At 44.5% G+C, this 23136-nt stretch overlaps 2 protein-coding genes across 5 annotated transcripts in view; one reads left to right on the forward strand and one right to left on the reverse strand.

Moving 5' to 3' along the window:
- LOC109907287 (phosphoprotein associated with glycosphingolipid-enriched microdomains 1-like) overlaps nt 1-23136 on the reverse strand; it is an 80777-nt gene that overhangs the window by 15240 nt on the left and 42401 nt on the right. For all 4 annotated transcript variants that reach the window (XM_031793169.1, XM_020505171.2, XM_020505172.2 and 1 more), the window contains one exon: nt 5663-5712. The gene's annotated coding sequence lies outside the window, so the exon portion shown is untranslated. The remainder of the gene's footprint in view (nt 1-5662; nt 5713-23136) is intronic.
- On the forward strand, nt 19667-20176 carry LOC116354498 (spidroin-2-like). Its single transcript, XM_031794973.1, has one exon. It carries the CDS (start codon nt 19667-19669, stop codon nt 20174-20176), a length of 510 nt encoding a protein of 169 aa, XP_031650833.1.

A 23136-nucleotide genomic window follows, 5' to 3' on the forward strand; every position in this document is an offset into this window, starting at 1 on the left:
TCTATACCGACCATAACAGGTTCATTCTCTACCGACCATAACAGGTTCATTCTCTTCATTCTATACCGACCATAACAGGTTCATTCTCTTCATTCTATACCGACCATAACAGGTTTCTTCTCTTCATTCTATACCGACCATAACAGGTTCATTCTCTTCATTCTATACCGACCATAACAGGTTCATTCTCTTCATTCTATACCGACCATAACAGGTTCATTCTCTTCATTCTATACCGACCATAACAGGTTCATTCTCTACCGACCATAACAGGTTCATTCTCTTCATTCTATACCGACCATAACAGGTTCATTCTCTTCATTCTATACCGACCATAACAGGTTATTTCTCTTCATTCTATACCGACCATAACAGGTTCATTCTCTTCATTCTATACCGACCATAACAGGTTCATTCTCTACCGACCATAACAGGTTCATTCTATACCGACCATAACAGGTTCATTCTATACCGACCATAACAGGTTCATTCTCTACCGACCATAACAGGTTCATTCTATACCGACCATAACAGGTTCATTCTATACCGACCATAACAGGTTCCTTCTCTTCATTCTATACCGACCATAACAGGTTCATTCTATACCAACCATAACAGGTTCATTCTATACCGACCATAACAGGTTCATTCTCTTCATTCTATACCGACCATAACAGGTTCATTCTCTTCATTCTATATCGACCATAACAGGTTCATTCTATACCGACCATAACAGGTTCATTCTCTTCATTCTATACCGACCATAACAGGTTCTTTCTCTTCATTCTATACCGACCATAACAGGTTCATTCTATACCGACCATAACAGGTTCATTCTATACCGACCATAACAGGTTCCTTCTCTTCATTCTATACCGACCATAACAGGTTCATTCTCTTCATTCTATACCGACCATAACAGGTTCATTCTCTTCATTCTATACCGACCATAACAGGTTCATTCTATACCGACCATAACAGGTTCATTCTCTTCATTCTATACCGACCATAACAGGTTCATTCTCTTCATTCTATACCGACCATAACAGGTTCATTCTATACCGACCATAACAGGTTCATTCTCTTCATTCTATACCGACCATAACAGGTTCATTCTCTTCATTCTATACCGACCATAACAGGTTCATTCTATACCGACCATAACAGGTTCATTCTATACCGACCATAACAGGTTCATTCTCTTCATTCTCACTCTTCTCTACTGGTCATAAAAGTAATTTGCAGTGCTCTTCCACGACTATATACATCTATATACTATAGTTACATTGAGTTATGTTGCCACTTTCCAAATCATAAAATCATCATCCTTTAATGCAAAATGTGTCTTTTGTCTAATATATTTTTCGTTATGTGTAGGACCCAACTAAGACTGTAGTCATCGGCGTTGGCTGATGGGGATCCTAATAAATCAAATAAAAAATGGAATCCAATAGAAGACATTCTAATATCATTACAGTGGATATTAATTAATCATATAGCGCTTCAATCTGTTACTGTTGTGCTATTACAGATCTGCCTAGTTCTCATGCAGTTGTTGCAATGTAGTGCAATGTTTTAAAACAGCCACAAGGGGGCAAGCCAGTGCAGACACAGACTGCAATGCAGGCAATCAGGGTCATACTATGTGCTACAGACATGCTGCAGTCTCCTCACTCAGAGAATACTACAGAACTTGCGTATTGCGCATGTAATAAGTAACCTCCCCACGTAAGCCATATTTGCCTGAATGCTATCCAAGAGGGTTAGGCTTAATTCAAATCAAATGTTATTCATCACATGCTTCGTAAAAGCAGGTGTAGACTAACAGTGAAACGCTTTACTTACGAGCCATTCCCAACAACGCAGAGATAAAGAAAATAGAAAATAAATACACAATGAGTAACGATAATTTGTCTCTATACAGGGGTACCAGTACCGTATCCATGTGCATATAAGTAGGAATAAAGTGACAGATAATACACACCAGCTGCAGCGTATGTGATGAGTCCAAAAAGTGTTACTGTACGCAGTACCCTCAGTAGCACCTTGCGGTCGAATGCAAAGCATTTGCCATACCAGGCAGTGATGCAGCCAGCCAAGATGTTCTCAATGGTGCAGCTGTAGAGCGTTTTGAGGGCCCATCCCAAATGTTTCAGCCTCCAGAGGGGGAAGAGGCGTTGTCATGCATTCTTCACCACTGTGTTGGTGTGTGTGGACCATGTTAATTCCTAAGTGATGTGGACAGTGAGGAGCTTGAAGCTCTCTACCCACTCCACTACAGCCCCATCGATGTGAATGGGTGCCTGCTTGGCCCTCTGTTTCCTGTAGTCCACGATAAGCTCCTTTGTCTTGCTGACTTTGAGGGAGAGGTTGTTGTCCTGGCAGTCTCTGACCTCCTCCCTATAGGCTGTCTCATCCACGTCGGGGATCAGGCCTACCACCATTGTGTTGTCGGCAAACTTAATGATGGTGTTGGGAGTCGTGCGTGGAAACGCAGTCTTGGGTGAGCAGGGAGTACAGGAGGGGAGTAAGCATACACCCCTGAGGGGTCCCTGTGTTGAGGGTCAGCGTGGTGGGTATGTTGTTGCCTACCCTCCCCACCTGGGGGCAGCCCGTGAGGAATGGCACCCTTCTCCAGAATGATTTAAATAAGCCAGAGAGGTTTGTGGCCCAGATGGCTGGCAGCCCCAAGTGTTGCTAAGGACTGGGCACTGCATCTCTCTCTCTATGTGTGTGTTTATGTGTGCATATATCTGTGTGTATGTACAGTACCAGTCAAAAGTTTGGACACACCTACCCTACTCACCTACTGGTATTTCTTAATTTTTACTATTTTCTACATTGTAGAATAATAGTGAAAACATCAAAACTATGAAATAACACGCATGGAATCATGTAGTAACCAAAAAAGGCTAGGGGGCACTATTTTCACGTCGGGATGCAAAGTGTGCCCAAAGTAAACTGCCTGCTACTCAGGCCCAGAAGCTAGGATATGCATATTATTCATTTTAAAAATCACTAGAAAAACAAAGTAGAATTAGAAAACACTCTGAAGTTTTAAAACTGTTTGAATGATGTCAGTGAGTACATAACTTATTTGAATGTCAAGAGTGTGCAAAGCTGTCATTAAGGCAAAGGGTGGCTACTTTGAAGAATCTCGAATATAAATATTTTGATTTGTTTAAAATAGTATTGGTTACTACATGATTCCACGTGTTATTTCATAGTTTTGATGTCTTCACTATTATTCTACAATAGTAAAAATAAAGAAAATCCCTTGAATGAGTAGGTGTCCAAACTTTACACTGGTACTGTGTGCACGTAAGTTTGGACACCTACACACACACACCTACATAAATACCTACACACACACACCTACATATATACCTACACACACACACACACACAAACACACACACACACACACACCTACATACACACCTACACACCTACACACACACACACACACACACACACACACACACACACACACACACACACACACACACACACACACACACACACACACACACACACACACTATTTGTGTGGGGTAGGGAGAGAGAGGGAGGAAGAGAGAGGTAGAAAAGGAAGGCCTCAGAGACAGAAGAAAGAGAGTAGCTGATTGCTCTAACTAACCTTGACCTTCCCTTTTCAATCGGTCAAGCAGCCAGCAGTAACAGAACAGAGAAGAAGAGCCAAACATACAGTGGGGCAAAAAAAGTATTTAGTCAGCCACCAATTGTGCAAGTTCTCCCACTTAAAACGATGAGAGAGGCCTGTAATTTTCATCATAGGTACACTTCAACTATGACAGACAAAATGAGAAATTTTTTTCCAGAAAATCACATTGTTAATTTATTTATTTGCAAATTATGGTGGAAAAAAAGTATTTGGTCACCTACAAACAAGCAAGATTTCTGGCTCTCACAGACCTGTAACTTCTTCTTTAAGAGGCTCCTCTGTCCTCCACTCATTACTTGTAATAATGGCACCTGTTTGAACTTGTTATCAGTATAAAAGACACCTACGACGCCAGGGACTCAGTAACACACTACGCCGCCAGGTACTCAAATGCTGCAGTGCCAGACGTGTCCCCCTGCTTAAGCCAGTACATGTCCAGGCCCGTCTGAAGTTTGCTAGAGAGCATTTGGATGATCCAGCAGAAGATTGGGAGAATGTCATATGGTCAGATGAAACCAAAATATAACTTTTTGGAAAAAACTCAACTCGTCATGTTTGGAGGACAAAGAATGCTGAGTTGCATCCATAGAACACCATACCTACTGTGAAGCATGGGGGTGGAAACATCATGCTTTGGGGCTGTATTTCTGCAAAGGGACCAGGACAACTGATCCGTGTAGAGGAATGAATGAATGGGGCCATGTATCGTGAGATTTTGAGTGAAAACCTCCTTCCATCAGCAAGGGCATTGAAGATGAAATGTGGCTGGGTCTTTCAGCATGACAATGATCCCAAACACACCGCACGGGCAACGAAGGAGTGGCTTCGTAAGAAGCATTTCAAGGTCCTGGAGTGGCCTAGCCAATCTCCAGATCTCAACCCCATAGAAAATCTTTGGAGGGAGTTGAAAGTCCGTGTTGCCCAGCAACAGCCCCAAAACATCACTGCTCTAGAAGAGATCTGCATGGAGGAATGGGCCAAAATACCAGCAACAGTGTGTGAAAACCTTGTGAAGACTTACAGAAAACGTTTGACCTCTGTCATTGCCAACAAAGGGTATATAACAAAGTATTGAGATAAACTTTTGTTATTGACCAAATACTTATTTTCCACCATAATTTGCAAATAAATTCATAAAAAATCCTACAATGTGATTTTCTGGATTTTTTCCCCCTCATTTTGTCTGTCACAGTTGAAGTGTACCTATGATGAATTACAGGCCTCTCTCATCTTTTTAAGTGGGAGAACTTGCACAATTGGTGGCTGACTAAATACTTTTTTGCCCCACTGTACGTCCAAAGTGATGTGTGTGTTTACTAGGGCCGGTATTGCGATACTCGTTAGTATCGTGGCAATGAAACAAAACGCAAAGCGGAAACAGCCCTAATGTTGGAAACAAACACCATTAGGTTGTCATCCAGTGTCACATTTTTGTATTTTCCAAGCTATAGCGCACACTATTTGACATACAGTAGGTTTTTAAAGGACCAAAGAGTTTGGTGTGCTTCGTGTTTCCATTTTTGCCAAGAAAAAAATATTACTGGCATCGTCCCAACCCTAGTATTTATGTGGGTCTGAAAAGTCCTCTTGCCACTCTGCTCCTATGCAAATGCAGTTGTGGAGCATGGGAGCTAACATCAGGCCAGTATTGTGTAGCAGAAACAACACGCACACACAGAGAGTGTGTGGTGTGAAACTCTAGCCAGTAGCAGAGTGAAAACAAACCCCTGCTTCAGTGTCAACATGTCATCATAGGACAAAAAAACACCCACCAAATGATTATTATTAGAATGATCAGCACTCAGTTGTGAAGACTAAAGACCCGTGCTGAGAAGTGACACCAAGGGGCTACGTATGTAAACATACATACTATAAATAAACGAGTCTTTAAATGTCATTTTCAGTGCCAGACTGAGAAATATACACTTTTATCACTCCTGTGAGTTACAGTGCAAGCAGAATGTAAACAGAACCTTACCTTGACACCTTGGTTACACAGGCTGTGGTTATTCACGAGCTCGTCCTTGCCTGCAGAGAGGAGAGAGGGGAGTTACTAGGTATGGGAAGTAGTCTGGTGGTGTAGAGTAGAGCACTGCAGAACGTACAGCAGGGTGGGGTATAATATCATGCATGGATGGCATACAGAAATGTATACAGTGACTGAGATGATAATGACTGTGTGACATCATCCCACTGGGATGTGATCGGTCTGTCCCTGATTCTCAACAGACAGAGGAGAGGACACCTACTGGAGAGGGACAACACATAACAGTGGACTGTAACTGTTCCATCTGTAACAGCTCACTGTGGCAACCTCAAGTCTCCGCACTAAATGACTCACCCCACAACTTCTGAAAACACAAGCATGACAAACATCAACATGTTTGCCCAAACATGGGCTTTGATAAAAATTCAGATGGGCTCTTGATTTTCTGGTTTGTCCAGAAAGCTGGTTTATGGGTCATAGGGAGTATCCAGTAAGTTATGCCATGCCTTCTCAAGTTCATTTTCCTTGGTGAACAAAATAATGCAGAGTTGTTTAAGAACAGCAAGCAACTCATTGATCGTACTTTCTAGGTACGTCCCAAATGGCAACTTATTCCCTGCACAGTGGACTACTTTTGACCAGAGACCTATTGGCCCCATAGAGAAGAAATCTCTGAGTAACTGCCAGTCAATGGGCTTGTTCAAGAGCATCAAAACCGTGATGTATCATGGGTAAATTGGGACTGACTGATCTACAAATAATATTTAGTGGTTATTTATGATGCAAGGTGATCTGTAGATCAGTCAGTGTGTGTTATTGATCTTCGGAAATGAACCTGGGGCTTTTCCACCCAGACCCGATATGCATAAATAGAAAAGAATAATGTAGAGACCCATTCCGAACGGACCCAAGGACAACACGATCCCGTTCCGTATAGACCTGGTCGGATCCAGACCCATTCCGAACGGACCCAAGGACAACACGATCCCGTTCCGTATAGACCTGGTCGGATCCAGACCCATTCCGAACGGACCCAAGGACAACACGATCCCGTTCCGTATAGACCTGGTCGGATCCAGACCCATTCCGAACGGACCCAAGGACAACACGATCCCGTTCCGTATAGACCTGGTCGGATCCAGACCCATTCCGAACGGACCCAAGGACAACACGATCCCGTTCCGTATAGACCTGGTCGGATCCAGACCCAGTTCGATCCAAGTGAGGGAAGCAGCAGGAAATACGTTTTCAAAGCTACTTTATTAACCAGAGCTGATACAGCGCAAGAGGGAGAGGTGCTGCTCTAGCATGCGGGGGAGGGGCCGTACTGTGAGTGAGTGACATGGGGAGCAGGGAGGAGTGAGGGAGACAGCAACCAACGACTCGCTTCTATAGTAAACTAAAAGCTGCCATAGCTAGCTTATTTATTATGATTAGTAGTATCTGTCTTGGACTGCATGAAACCGGTAGAATTTTGTTAAGCTAGCTAACGTTAGCTAGCTAGGATAAATGAGGCTGCAGTGCATGTGCTTTCTCATCCTGCAGTTACACATAACTCCATTCAGAATACTAAGTAGCAGCCTGCTATCATTCTCCTTTCACTTTTAATTCTGTCATTTTAATTCCATCTTCCATTGATTATTTATCTCCTAACTTTTGCAACACACGGAGGCTCTACGACTGTAGCCTATTGCCACTTTGATGACTTATAACTGGCCAACAAAAAGCTACACGCTCCGCTCTCATGAAAAGCAAGAACATCAGCATAAATTATACAATTTCTCTCTATCTTCTATCTCTATACTGCAACAGTCGTGTTCAGATCTGTACCTTTCTGAATAAGTCAGTTAAAATGACAAATAGCCAAGATTCTTAAAATGGCAAATACCCGAGACCCGTGACAATCATATCAGATGAACCCATACCATTGACATTATTTATAATTCTGGATGTGGACCCGCTACGGTCCGAGATCGAGATTTGGGTATCTCTAGTGTGTGCCTCTCTCTCTGTAGGCTTGTGAGAGACACACACAGCAGATAATTACAGACTGAATACCGTCATGTCACTATGGCAACTCTATATTCTCCCCCACCCCTTCATGATTATTTATGGTTTGCGGGCAACAATTATAGAAATGTTTTAATCATGTTTCTCTGAACAGCACTGAGTGAAGGGACACAGGTGGAAGAATGATGATCACGAGGTTCGAGCTCCATCTGACCAAGAATAGTAACTCTCATCCCCTTCCTTAGTCCAAGAATAGTAACTCTCATCCCCTTCCCTAGTCCAAGAATAATAACTCTTATCCCCTTCCCTAGTCCAAGAATAATAACTCTCATCCCCTTCCCTAGTCCAAGAATAATAACTCTCATCCCCTTCCCTAGTCCAAGAATAGTAACTCTCATCCCCTTCCTTAGTCCAAGAATAATAACTCTCATCCCCTTCCCTAGTCCAAGAATAATAACTCTCATCCCCTTCCCTAGTCCAAGAATAATAACTCTCATCCCCTTCCCTAGTCCAAGAATAATAACTCTCATCCCCTTCCCTAGTCCAAGAATAATAACTCTCATCCCCTTCCCTAGTCCAAGAATAATAACTCTCATCCCCTTCCCTAGTCCAAGAATAGTAACTCTCATCCCTTCCCTAGTCCAAGACTCCCTTCACTAGTCTACCCTCCCTAGTCCAAGAATCTCATCCCCTTCCCTAGTCCAAGAATAATAACTCTCATCCCCTTCCCTAGTCCAAGAATAGTAACTCTCATCCCCTTCCCTAGTCCAAGAATAATAACTCTCATCCCCTTCCCTAGTCCAAGAATAATAACTCTCATCCCCTTCCCTAGTCCAAGAATAATAACTCTCATCCCCTTCCCTAGTCCAAGAATAATAACTCTCATCCCCTTCCCTAGTCCAAGAATAATAACTCTCATCCCCTTCCCTAGTCCAAGAATAATAACTCTCATCCCCTTCCCTAGTCCAAGAATAATAACTCTCATCCCCTTCCCTAGTCCAAGAATAGTAACTCTCATCCCCTTCCTTAGTCCAAGAATAATAACTCTCATCCCCTTCCCTAGTCCAAGAATAATAACTCTCATCCCCTTCCCTAGTCCAAGAATAGTAACTCTCATCCCCTTCCCTAGTCCAAGAATAATAACTCTCATCCCCTTCCCTAGTCCAAGAATAGTAACTCTCATCCCCTTCCCTAGTCCAAGAATAGTAACTCTCATCCCCTTCCCTAGTCCAAGAATAGTAACTCTCATCCCCTTCCCTAGTCCAAGAATAGTAACTCTCATCCCCTTCCCTAGTCCAAGAATAATAACTCTCATCCCCTTCCCTAATCCAAGAATAATAACTCTCATCCCCTTCCCTAGTCCAAGAATAATAACTCTCATCACCTTCCCTAGTCCAAGAATAATAACTCTCATCCCCTTCCCTAGTCCAAGAATAATAACTCTCATCCCCTTCCCTAGTCCAAGAATAATAACTCTCATCCCCTTCCCTAGTCCAAGAATAGTAACTCTCATCCCCTTCCCTAGTCCAAGAATAATAACTCTCATCCCCTTCCCTAGTCCAAGAATAATAACTCTCATCCCCTTCCCTAGTCCAAGAATAGTAACTCTCATCCCCTTCCCTAGTCCAAGAATAATAACTCTCATCCCCTTCCCTAGTCCAAGAATAATAACTCTCATCCCCTTCCCTAGTCCAAGAATAATAACTCTCATCCCCTTCCCTAGTTCAAGAATAGTAACTCTCATCCCCTTCCCTAGTCCAAGAATAATAACTCTCATCCCCTTCCCTAGTCCAAGAATAGTAACTCTCATCCCCTTCCCTAGTCCAAGAATAATAACTCTCATCCCCTTCCCTAGTCCAAGAATAGTAACTCTCATCCCCTTCCCTAGTCCAAGAATAATAACTCTCATCCCCTTCCCTAGTCCAAGAATAGTAACTCTCATCCCCTTCCCTAGTTCAAGAATAATAACTCTCATCCCCTTCCCTAGTCCAAGAATAGTAACTCTCATCCCCTTCCCTAGTCCAAGAATAATAACTCTCATCCCCTTCCCTAGTCCAAGAATAATAACTCTCATCCCCTTCCCTAGTCAAAGAATAGTAACTCTCATCCCCTTCCCTAGTCCAAGAATAGTAACTCTCATCCACTTCCCTAGTCCAAGAATAATAACTCTCATCCCCTTCCCTAGTCCAAGAATAATAACTCTCATCCCCTTCCCTAGTCCAAGAATAATAACTCTCATCCCCTTCCCTAGTCCAAGAATAATAACTCTCATCCCCTTCCCTAGTCCAAGAATAATAACTCTCATCCCCTTCCCTAGTCAAAGAATAGTAACTCTCATCCCCTTCCCTAGTCAAAGAATAGTATATCTCATCTCCTCCCCTAGTCCATAATCCATTTTGTCCTTTACAAGCTTATAACACCAACAACTTAAATAATGTAATATATTTTTGGGAAAACAATCAAATGAGAATATCTATGAGAAACTAACTCAGAAGAAAAGCAGAATAACTCTTCCATCTCATCTTCTTCCCAGTCTGTCCATAACAGCTTTTTCCCTTCAAAAACTCAACACACACCAAAGACAGCTACATTATTTCATATCTTTTAGACTGTGAAAAACCACCTTCCTGACCTCTGTGTGAGACTAAATGAACCCAGCAGCAATAAGCCCCAAGCCACAGAGAGAGTGCTCTCCTCTCCTGCCTGAAACAAGAAAGCACTCCACACTCCAGTCTTAATAGGAGAAAAACAGAGTCTTGGAAGAGTGAGAAAGAATCAAGAGAACATTCTATTCCCTGCCATAGAAAATAACAAAATGGAAAAGCCATTTAAAGTAGGAATGTGTTTGGACTGCAGCGGAGAGGCCTCCTACTTTTGGCCCAGCAAACACACACACACACACACACACACACACACACACACACACACACACACACACACACACACACCGGCTCCCATTGCAGCTGCGACCCACCGACTCAGTGCAGCACCATGGGCTTGCAGACTCCGGGACCCCTGCAGAATCACAGCCTCCATCTGCACCGTACAGTATCCCTCCACACAGGTAAATAATGCTACCTCTGTGAGCAGTGTGTGGCTTGCTAGTGGCAGGCTGATAGTCAGAGAGACGAGTGCACACTGGCACGCCCGTGGAACACCACCTTCTCTGTGAGTGGCCTTACACACGGACGTGGAACACCACCTTCTCTGTGAGTGGCCTTACACACGCCCGTGGAACACCACCTTCTCTGTGAGTGGCCTTACATACGCCCGTGGAACACCACCTTCTCTGTGAGTGGCCTTACACACGCCCGTGGAACACCACCTTCTCTGTGAGTGGCCTTACACACGCCCGTGGAACACCACCTTCTCTGTGAGTGGCCTTACACACGCCTGTGGAACACCACCTTCTCTGTGAGTGGCCTTACACACAGACGTGGAACACCACCTTCTCTGTGACTGGCCTTACACACGCACGTGGAACACCACCTTCTCTGTGAGTGGCCTTACACTTGCACGTGGAACACCACCTTCTCTGTGAGTGGCCTTACACACGCACTTGGAACACCATCTTCTCTGTGAGTGGCCTTACACACAGACGTGGAACACCACCTTCTCTCTGAGTGGCCTTACACACGCTCGTGGAACACCACCTTCTCTGTGAGTGGCCTTACATACGCACGTGGAACACCACCTTCTCTCTGAGTGGCCTTACACATGCACTTGGAACACCACCTTCTCCGTGAGTGGCCTTACACACGCACGTGGAACACCACCTTCTCTGTGAGTGGCCTTACACACAGACGTGGAACACCACCTTCTCTGTGAGTGGCCTTACACACGCCCGTGGAACACCACCTTCTCTGTGAGTGGCCTTACACACGCACGTGGAACACCACCTTCTTTCTGAGTGGCCTTACACACAGACGTGGAACACCACCTTCTCCGTGAGTGGCCTTACACATGCACTTGGAACACCACCTTCTCTGTGAGTGGCCTTACACACGCACGTGGAACACCACCTTCTCTCTGAGTGGCCTTACACACAGACATGGAACACCACCTTCTCTGTGACTGGCCTTACACACGCACGTGGAACACCACCTTCTCTGTGAGTGGCCTTACACACAGACGTGGAACACCACCTTCTCTGTGAGTGGCCTTACACACAGACGTGGAACACCACCTTCTCTGTGAGTGGCCTTACACACGCACGTGGAACACCACCTTCTCTCTGAGTGGCCTTACACACAGACGTGGAACACCACCTTCTCTGTGAGTGGCCTTACACACGCCCGTGGAACACCACCTTCTCTGTGAGTGGCCTTACACACAGACGTGGAACACCACCTTCTCTGTGAGTGGCCTTACACACACACGTGGAACACCACCTTCTCTGTGAGTGGCCTTACACACGCACGTGGAAAACCACCTTCTCTGTGAGTGGCCTTACACATGCACGTGGAACACAACCTTCTCTGTGAGTGGCCTTACACACGCACGTGGAAAACCACCTTCTCTGTGAGTGGCCTTACACACGCACGTGCGCACAGCTGGATCTCATGTGTGAGCCAGAGGCATTTCCAGAATAAATAATTTGATAAGAGAATGGGAAAAACTCACTCTGGAATAATAATACAATGAGGAATTTTGGGTTGGGGGGGTGGCACTTGTTATTTTATAATGTGCTTTTGCAGACCAAGATTAGGTGGAAGTGAGAGTATGCTCTAAAGTGCAATTTCATATAATATAAATAAATAAATTGTAAAAGATAAGAAAAAAAAGAAATGTATTCAAAGTTATGCAAATTAGTTTCATTTTGAAGAAATCCTATGCCGCATTTTCGTGACATTAAAACTTCCATTTCACTCTTGTGTGAGGGAATGTTTAATACAATACAAGGGCTTCTCACATTCTTGTATCAGACACAAATTCCTCTGTGACGTTTTTCAACCTGACAGTGAGAGTAGAAAGACATGCCCAACAAAGACCAGCACTAACAGGTCCTTCTCCGCCTCTCATCAGGATTTCACGCCATACAGCATATGTTGCTGTCTCTGTGTGTGTATTGTGTGAGTGTGTCTGCTTGTGTCTCTCAGTCTGACAGGCCTAATGATAATCAATGCCACGCTATTCAGCATGCGCCTTCACACCTCGTGGCCCCGCCTCATTCAAGGGTTTTTCTTTATTTTTACTATTTTCTACATTGTTGAAAAATAGTGAAGACATAAAAGCTATGAAAAACACAAATGGAATAATGTAGTAACCAAAAGAGTAACCAAAAAAATCCAGAAAATCACATTGTAGGATTTTTTATGAATTTATTTGCAAAATATGGTGGAAAATAAGTATTTGGTGAATAACAAAAGTTTATATCAATACTTTGTTATATACCCTTTGTTGGCAATGACAGAAGTCGAACGTTTTCTGTAAGTCTTCACAAGGTTTTCACACACTGTTGCTGGTATTTTGGCCCATTCCTCCATGCAGATCTCCTCTAGAGCAGTGATGTTTTGGGGCTGTTATTGGGCAACACGGACTTTCAACTCCCTCCAAAGATTTTCTATGGGGTTGAGATCTGGAGACTGGCTAGGCCACTCCAGGACCTTGAAATGCTTCTTACGAAGCGGTGTGTTTGGGATCATTGTCATGCTGAAAGACCCAGCCACGTTTCATCTTCAATGCCCTTGCTGATGGAAGGAGGTTTTCACTCAAAATCTCACGATACATGGCCCCATTCATTCTTTCCTTTACACGGATCAGTCGTCCTGGTCCCTTTGCAGAAAAACAGCCCCAAAGCATGATGTTTCCACCCCCATGCTTCACAGTAGGTATGGTGTTCTTTGGATGCAACTCAGCATTCTTTGTCCTCCAAACATGACGAGTTGAGTTTTTACAAAAAAGTTATATTTTGGTTTCATCTGACCATCTGACATTCTCCCAATCTTCTTCTGGATCATCCAAATGCTCTCTAGCAAACTTCAGACGGGCCTGGACATGTACTGGCTTAAGCAGGGGGACACGTCTGGCACTGCAGGATTTGAGTCCCTGGCGGCGTAGTGTGTTACTGATGATAGGCTTTGTTACTTTGGTCCCAGCTCTCTGCAGGTCATTCACTAGGTCCCCCCATGTGGTTCTGGGATTTTTACTCACCGTTCTTGTGACCCCACGGGGTGAGATCTTGCGTGGAGCCCCAGATCAAGGGAGATTATCAGTGGTCTTGTATGTCTTCCATTTCCTAATAACTGCTCCCACAGTTGATTTATTCAAACCAAGCTGCTTACCTATTGCAGATTCAGTCTTCCCAGCCTGGTGCAGGTCTACAATTTTGTTTCTGGTGTCCTTTGACAGCTCTTTGGTCTTGGCCATAGTGGAGTTTGGAGTGTGACTGTTTGAGGTTGTGGACAGGTGTCTTTTATACTGATAACAAGTTCAAACAGGTGCCATTAATACAGGTAACGAGTGGAGGACAGAGAAGCCTCTTAAAGAAGAAGTTACAGGTCTGTGAGAGCCAGAAGTTGAAGTGTACCTATGATAAAAATTACAGACTTCTACATGCTTTGTAAGTAGGAAAACCTGCAAAATCGGCAGTGTATCAAATACTTGTTCTCCCACTGTATAAATGCACATACATACACACAGTTGAAGTCGGAAGTTTACATACACCTTAGCCAAATACATTTAACTCAGTTTTTCACAATTCCTGACATTTAATCCTAGTAAAAATTCCCTGTCTTAGGTCAGGTATTCATATACTGTATGAATGACCCACAGACGGGCCTTCGGGATGGGTGTGTCACTGTGCCAGAAGTCCTCTGTCTCCTGTCTGTTCGTTTCTTTTATCACTTTGGTTATTTATTTATATATATAGCTAATATCACAGATAATACCATTCCACAGACAAAACCATCAGCTAGCTAGCTAACACCACAGATAATACCATACCACAGACAATACCATCAGCTAGCTAGCTAATACCACAGACAATATCATACCACAGACAAAACCATCAGCTAATACCACAGATAATACCATACCACAGACAAAACCATCAGCTAGCTAGCTAACACCACAGATAATACCATACCACAGACAATACCATCAGCTAGCTAGCTAATACCACAGACAATATCATACCACAGACAAAACCATCAGCTAATACCACAGATAATACCATACCACAGACAAAACCATCAGCTATCTAGCTAATACCACAGATAATACCATACCACAGACAATACCATCAGCTAGCTAGCTAATACCACAGATAATACCATACCACAGACAATACCATCAGCTAGCTAGCTAATACCACAGATAATACCATACCACAGACAAAACCATCAGCTATCTAGCTAATACCACAGATAATACCATACCACAGACAAAACCATCAGCTATCTAGCTAATACCACAGATATCATACCACAGACAATACCATCAGCTAATTCTCTAATGCCACAGCTAACCAACTGGGACTAATCTAGTTTTGAACATGGTGCAAGCAGTCGGGGAAATCCAAGAGAGGACACTGCCGACTGTCAGTTCCATGGGTCAGTGCCCGATGCTCGCCAGACCTTCCAGTAGTGTCTAATCTAAACCAATCAGTGGTTTTCTCGTGGGGACGTGCCGACTGTCAGTTCCATGGGTCAGTGCCCGATGCTCGCCAGACCTTCCAGTAGCGTCTCATCTAAACCAATCAGTGGTTTTCTCGCGGGGACGTGGCGAGAGGGAAACCTTCCAATTAAAACAGTCCGTGTTAATCAACAGAATATGGCGGGCGGTGTAGCCATGGAAACAGTGATGGTCCCACGGGTTGATGTTAATGGTCTGACATGGAGTAAAATTGATCCGTCTTGTTTTTCTCCTAAATGGGAAGCAGTCGGATGGACAGACTGCATAATTTAGAGGGCTTCTCTGTATTTTTGGTTTCCTCTCATTTCTCATCTACAAGTGCTGCTTGAATCTGTTATATATCTTCTGAGTTTCCTCTCTCTTTCTCATCTTTGAGTCCCTTTTCTTTTTCTCTTTGTCTTCATATCCATCCAGGTTCTCCCTCTGAGTTCCTTTTTCTCTTTAAAAATGCCTATCAAGCTTACTTTAAAACAGGGAATTAAGGAAATGAAATGGAAACTTGCTGAATGTTTTTCTGCAGTAACAGGCAGGGTAAAGTGCAGCTGGTGCCTATTTGTTTAACAGAGATGCTTCTCTAAAATAAGACATATTTTTCAACAGAAACCCTCAAACCTTCTATATATTGCTGTAGGTCTCTTGAGGACAGGGCTGTAGGTCTCTTGAGGACAGGGCTGTAGGTCACTTGAGGACAGGGCTGTAGGTATCTTGAGGACAGGGCTGTAGATCTCTTTAGGACAGGGCTGTAGGTCTCTTGAGGACATGACTGTAGGTCTCTTGAGGACAGGGCTGTAGGTATCTTGAGGACAGGGCTGTAGATCTCTTGAGGACAGGGCTGTAGGTCTCTTGAGGACAGGGCTGTAGGTCTCTTGAGGACAGGACTGTAGGTCTCTTGAGGACAGGACTGTAGGTCTCTTGTGGACAGGGCTGTAGGTCTCTTGTGGACAGGGCTGTAGGTCTCTTGAGACCAGGACTGTAGGTATCTTGAGGACAGGGCTGTAGATCTCTTGAGGACAGGGCTGTAGATCTCTTGAGGACAGGGCTGTAGGTCTCTTGAGGACAGGGCTGTAGGTCTCTTGAGGACAGGGCTGTAGGTCTCTTGAGGACAGGGCTGTAGATCTCTTGAGGACAGGGCTGTAGGTCTCTTGAGGACAGGACCCCCCCCCTCCTTTATTTAACTAGGCAAGTCAGTTAAGAACAAATTCTTATTTACAATGACGGCCTACACCAGCAAACCTGGACGACGCTGGGCCAATTGTGCGCCGCCCTATATTATTCCCAATCATGGCCGGTTGTGATACAGCCTAGAATCAAACCAGGGTGTCTGTAGTGACGCCTCAAGCACTGAGCTGCAGTGCCTTAGACCTCTGCGCCCCTCGGGAGCCCCCCGGAAATGTTTTTCCCCACACAGAAGATTCTTTCAGCCAAGAAATATCCCATCCGACCACATCAAGTGGAAAACAGAGGGTATGGATAACACCACACTGCCCGCCTTTCTCTCTCTATGAAGCCAGTTAAGGAACTGAGAAAGTAAAACAAAACAAACGTAACTCTAGCTCTCACACACAGCATTCCACTAGAGTTAGAGGTTGAAGCTGCACTTCTGGGGCTCAAAATTGGGTTTTTTATGGCTGGCAGGTTACTAAAGGAGTGCTGTCCACCCTTTTCTCTCCCTCTCTCAGTAGTGTCTGCATTCAGGGCATGCTGCTCTGCTCTACTGTGTTCAGCTAGCAGACAAACAATACTGTCTGTGTCAACCATTAACACACTAAAGTCTGTAGTCTAGAGAAACTTCTCTATTTTTATCCGTGTTTTGCTCTAGGCGCACTAACGCTCAATTTCTCTCTCGCTCTCCTTTTCTCACCTCCTCTTTCTCAGTCCCTCCCTCTGGTCAACACCAAAAAGGAGGAAGCATCATCATCATTATAATCGTCTCTATTTGGAGAGCTTGAGAGATTTAAACATCCAACCACAAAATAACACTAAACCTAAAATGTATATTCTCATAATCCCTTTTTGAATACTGAGAAGTACCAACTGCTCAGGGTCTAACAATCATTTGTTGAAATTCAATATGAGCTCAAACTAAATATGTTGCAGTGCAGCTTTGTATCGATATCGCAAGTCAGACGAGTCGGCCATTAAAATCCCATAGCGTAGTCTAAATGAATAACACGAGAGACTACACATTGTCACAGTCCCAGTGACGGTCACACATCCTAAATTACTTTCTCACCAAACATTTAGACAGCTGCTGACCTCCTGACCTGCGCTGGTGAGGCTGGGGGGTGACATTATCAGTCAGTTAAGAATGAAGGAGCACATGCCTGTTGATATCACTTCAGCATCTCAAAACGGATAGAAAAACAAGAGGCCTGCTATCCCACAAAGGAATCCAAGAAACACCACAGACACAAAGGGTCAAATATTCTTGGAGGATCCAAGAGGTCAAGGGACTGTTATCTTTTAAGAAAACCACAAATTCTCCCTAAAGTAAGTCGACAGCACTCAGCACTAAAAAGCAGAGTTGTCTTTGAGTCACAGGCTGTTGCTGCAGAAGTCTTGCTGCTGGACCTTTGGAAATTAGGTGCAGATTACCACTGATAGAGCAGAGCAGGTCTTTATTCAACAGGAGAGATTATGATGTGCTGCATAGCAGGGAAGATAAAAACATTAACACAGACACGGCCTTGTCTGTCTCTCTTCCTGTCTCTCTCTCACACACACTCTCTCTCTGTGTCCGTCCGTCTCCCTGTCCGTCAGTCTCTCATCTCAGGTACACAAGGCCATTGGGTTGATTCATTATGCCAGCCCAAATGAGATGTAACAGATCTCTACAGACAGAGTCTATCTCCCTTTCTCTCTCACACACACTTGTTTTGCAAACCCAACATCTTCATAACAGACACATACACCACAAACAACTTTCCCCCATCAGCACCCCACCATACATCACCTAGCTCTGACACCAGCCTGGCGGACAACACCCACAAAGCAAGCACGGACGGACGGACAGACGGACGGACAGACAGACCCACACAGATAGACACACCTAGACAGACAGATACGCCCACAGGAAGACACACCCACACAGACATACACACACACATCCACACAGACAGACATACACACCCACACAGACAGACACCCACACAGACCCACTGGGAATGTGATGAAAGAAATAAAAGCTGAAATTAATCATTCTCTCTACTATTATTCTGAGATTTCACATTTTTTATCCTAACTGATCTAAGACAGGAATCTTTACTAGAATTAAATGTCAGGAATTATGAAACTGAGTTTAAATGTATTTAGCTAAGGTGTATGTAAACCTCTGACTTCAACTGTACACACCCACCCACCCACACACACAGACAGATATACACACAGACAGACACCCACACAGACAAAGACACACCCAGACAGATATACACACCCAGACAGACAGAATCCCTTTTATGATCATTGTCCAGTACAGAGAATTAAATAAAACCACAAGTCCAAATCACTATCTCCATCCATGGCTAATTAAGGAAAGGGACACATTTAGCTAAGGATAACACAACAAGATTACATTTTTTTCTGCCAATGATATTTGGCTTCTGAGGTGATGCGATTGGTCTGAAGTCAAATCCAAACTGGCTTCCCTTGACACTTTTTGTTGGTGTGTCAGGACCATTCACAGCTGAGCTCAGCTCACTCAGCTTAGCAAAAACAAAGTCAAGGGAGGCCAAATGCTTGCTGGCTTCCCTTGTATTCAATGCTACGTGAGGTAAAATGTCAAACTCTTTTTGACCAGACAGCATCAGATAGATGGCTACACATACTGAGACAGAGGGGCGCTGTTTCGTTCGCTCGGATGCTTTCTCCGGTGAGATACATTCAGCCTCTAGCAAATTGACGGAAATTAATGAAACAGAGAGACGAAAGACCGATAATTTTGTTCATTTCTTTCTTGGTACATTTTTTGGGGAAGCCTGGCTTCCCTTTGCATACATGAACACCCACCACTAGTATTGCCGCACATTCCAAACCTTGTCAGACATGCGTGTGTCCTGTTCTGGACTATTCAGCAGGAGTGTGGGTTGCTAAGAGGTATCTCAAAAACAAACATGTCCATAACAGAGCAGTATGTTATTTTTTTTAGGTATCCACAAGTTTGGGCCTATACTGGAAATAACTGGGGAAATGGGCTGGAAACCCTGTGAGGTGAGATGGAAGGCATGGTGAGACTTTGGAATAGACTGTTGGTTACGCCAATTGCCAGAATAGAAACAGGTCGGCCAGATGGGACCAGTGGGCAGGGCAGATGGGACCCGTGAGTAGGGAAGATGGGACCAGTGGGCAGGGCAGATGGGACCAGTGGGCAGGGCAGATGGGACCCGTGGGCCGGCCAGATGGGACCAGTGGGCCGGCCAGATGGGACCAGTGGGCAGGGCAGATGGGACCAGTGGGTCGGCCAGATGGGACCAGTGGGCAGGGCAGATGGGACCAGTGGGCCGGGGCAGATGGGACCAGTGGGCCGGCCAGATGGGACCAGTGGGCAGGGCAGATGGGATCAGTGGGCCGGCCAGATGGGACCAGTGGGCAGAGCAGATGGGACCTGTGGGCAGGGCAGATGGGACCAGTGGGCAGGGCAGATGGGATCAGTGGGCCGGCCAGATGGGACCAGTGGGCAGGGCAGATGGGGCCTGTGGGCAGGGCAGATGGGACCAGTGGGCCGGCCAGATGGGACCAGTGGGCAGGGCAGATGGGACCAGTGGGCCGGGCAGATGGGACCAGTGGGCAGGGCAGATGGGCCCAGTGGGCCGGCCAGATGGGACCAGTGGGCAGGGCAGATGGGACCAGTGGGCTAACGTCTAAGTTCCTTGCTCAGAACATGAGAACATATGAAAGCTCGTGGTTCCTTTTAACATGAGACTTCAATATTCCAAGGTAAGAGGTTTTAGGTTGTAGTTAATATAGTATTTATAGGACTATTTCTCTCTATACCATTTGTATTTCATATACCTTTGACTATTGGATGTTCTTATAGGAACTTTAGTATTGCCAGTGTAACAGTATAGCTTCCGTCCCTCTCCTCGCTCCTACCTGGGCTCGAACCAGGAACACATCGACAATAGCCACCCTCGAAGCATCGTTACCCATCGCTCCACAAATTCCCCGGCCCTTGCAGAGCAAGGGGAACAACCACTCCAAGTCTCAGAGCGAGTGACATTTGAAACGCTATTAGCTCGCACCCCGCTAACTAGCTAGCCATTTCACATCGGTTACACCAGCCTAATCTCGTGAGTTGATAGGCTTGAAGTCATAAACAGCGCAATGCTTGAAGCACAGGGAAGAGCTGCTGGCAAAACGCACGAAAGTGCTGTTTGAATGAATGCTTAAGAGCCTGCTGCTGCCTACCATCGCTCAGTCAGACTGCTCTATCAAATATCAAATCATAGACTTAATTATAACATAATAACACACAGAAATACGAGCCTTTGCTCATTAATATGGTCGAATCCGTAAACTATCATTTAGGAAACAAAACTTTTATTATTTCAGTGAAATACGGAACCGTTCTGTATTTCATCTAATGGGTGGCATCCCTAAGTTTAAATATTGCTGTTACATTGTACAACATTCAATGTTATGTCATAATTATGTAAAATTCTGGCAAATTAGTTCACAACGAGCCAGGCTGCCCAAACTGTTGCATATACCCTGACTCAGTGTGCAATGAACGCAAGAGATGTGACACAATTTCACCTGGTTAATATTGCCTTCTAACCTGGATTTCTTTTAGCTAAATATGCAGGTTTAAAATATATACTTCTGTGTATTGATTTTAAGAAAGGCATTGGTGTTTATGGTTAGGTACAGTCGTACAGCGCTTTTGTTAAATCATCCCCCTGCGTTGCATCGATTATATGCAACGCAGGACACACTAGATAAACTAGTAATATGATTAACCATGTGTAGTTAACTAGTGATTATGATTGATTGTTTTTTATAAGATAAGTTTAATGCTAGCTAGCAACTTACCTTGGCTTCTTACTGCATTTGCGTAACAGGCAGTCTCCTCGTGGAGTTCAATGAGAGGCAGGTGGTTAGAGCGTTGGACTAGTTAACTGTAAGGTTGCAAGGTTGAATCCCGGAGCCTACCAGGTACAAATCTGTAGTTCTGCCCCTGAACAAGACAGTTAACCCACCGTAGGCCGTCTTTGAAAATAAGAATGTGTTAACTGACTTGCCCAGTTAAATAAAGGTGTAAAAAAAAAATTGCAAAATCGGTGTCAAAAATTCCGATTTCCGATTGTTACGAAAACTTGAAATCGGCCCTAATTAATCGGCCATTAAGATTAATCGGTCGACCTCTAGTCTTGATACCTTCGCCAGTCCCATGTACATCACCAGGGAATAAATGTTATCCTCCATTGTCCTTTCTACCATGATATATGTTTGCCCTTATTCCAGAAAGCCCACCAGATATACCCTGGCATTATGTGGCAGAGCGATGAGGAGAAATGAAATGTTTTTGTCCATTGTGTATTTCCGTTTGTGGAATTTTTAGATAAAGCCTGGAATAAAAGATAAAGGGTGCCCTATAATTATGTAATCCAAATATTTAGCTCCAGATATATAGTAAAGGGCATGTGTGTATATAGATTGTGTGTAGGCCTGTCTCACAATTGAATCTTCTCTTTGTGGCAGTCCGGGTTCAGACCAGGTTCATTTTTCTTTTTACTGCTCTAAGGTTTTTATTATTACTTGTATAACCTGATCTATTGATGTATGTTTCATTCTTTATGCGGTGCACATTGCACAGAACAACAGAATAACTATCATTGTAATGTTTGCTTGTGTGTCAATTAGTCCAGTAAGCGGTGGGTTGGGAACTGGCGATTTGAAAATAAAATGTCATTCATTCATTGACAGACACAATCAATGGGGTATTAATCTAGGGGCAGCACGGGGAGGTGGACAGATGCATGTAAACCCCCTCAGCTCCATTAGCAACAGGGTGATTTATTCAATCTAGCTGTGTGTGTGTGTGTGTGTGTGTGTGTGTGTGTGTGTGTGTGTGTGTGTGTGTGTGTGTGTGTGTGTGTGTGTGTGTGTGTGTGTGTGTGTGTGTGTGTGTGTGTGTGTGTTTTAATACTGGCTAGGCCGGCAGGCTGCACACATGGCTGAGGATGGGAACTGATGATTTGAGATCGGGATGTGGCTGGATGTGGGTTCAGGGCTAGGGAGGGATAGCTGGAACAGTGGTATAGGGGTGGTGCATAACTCCACAAGGGTCTGTCGCTTCTCACCACTCCCTGTCTGATTCAGATCGAGAGGGATGGAGGAGTGGAGGAGGATGTTGGGAGGACAGCATTAGAGGAGTGAGAGGAGAAGAGAGGAGGATGTTGGGAGGACAGCATTAGAGGAGTGAGAGGACAAGAGGAGGGTATTGGGAGGACAGTATTAGAGGAGTGAGAGGAGAAGGGGGTGTTGAGAGGACAGTATTAGAGGAGTGAGAGGAGAAGAGGGTGTTGGGAGGACAGTATTAGAGGAGTGAGAGGAGGATGTTGGGAGGACAGTATTAGAGGAGTGAGAGGAGGATGTTGGGAGGACAGCATTAGAGGAGTGAGAGGATAGGAGGAGGATGTTGGGAGGACAGCATTAAAGGAGTGAGAGGAGGATGTTGGGAGGACAGCATTAGAGGAGTGAGAGGATAGGAGGAGGATGTTGGGAGGATAGCATTAGAGGAGTGAGAGGAGAGGAGGATGTTGGGAGGAAGGCATTAGAGGAGTGAGAGGAGGATGTTGGGAGGACAGCATTAGAGTGAGAGG

Source organism: Oncorhynchus kisutch, linkage group LG17 (assembly GCF_002021735.2).
Source record: "Oncorhynchus kisutch isolate 150728-3 linkage group LG17, Okis_V2, whole genome shotgun sequence".
In the NCBI taxonomy this organism is placed as follows: Eukaryota; Metazoa; Chordata; class Actinopteri; order Salmoniformes; family Salmonidae; genus Oncorhynchus; species Oncorhynchus kisutch.

Excerpts from the sequence above, each read along its gene's own strand:
- LOC116354498 (XM_031794973.1), top strand. The coding sequence starts at position 19,667 with ATGGGACCAGTGGGCAGGGCAGATGGGACCCGTGGGCCGGCCAGATGG.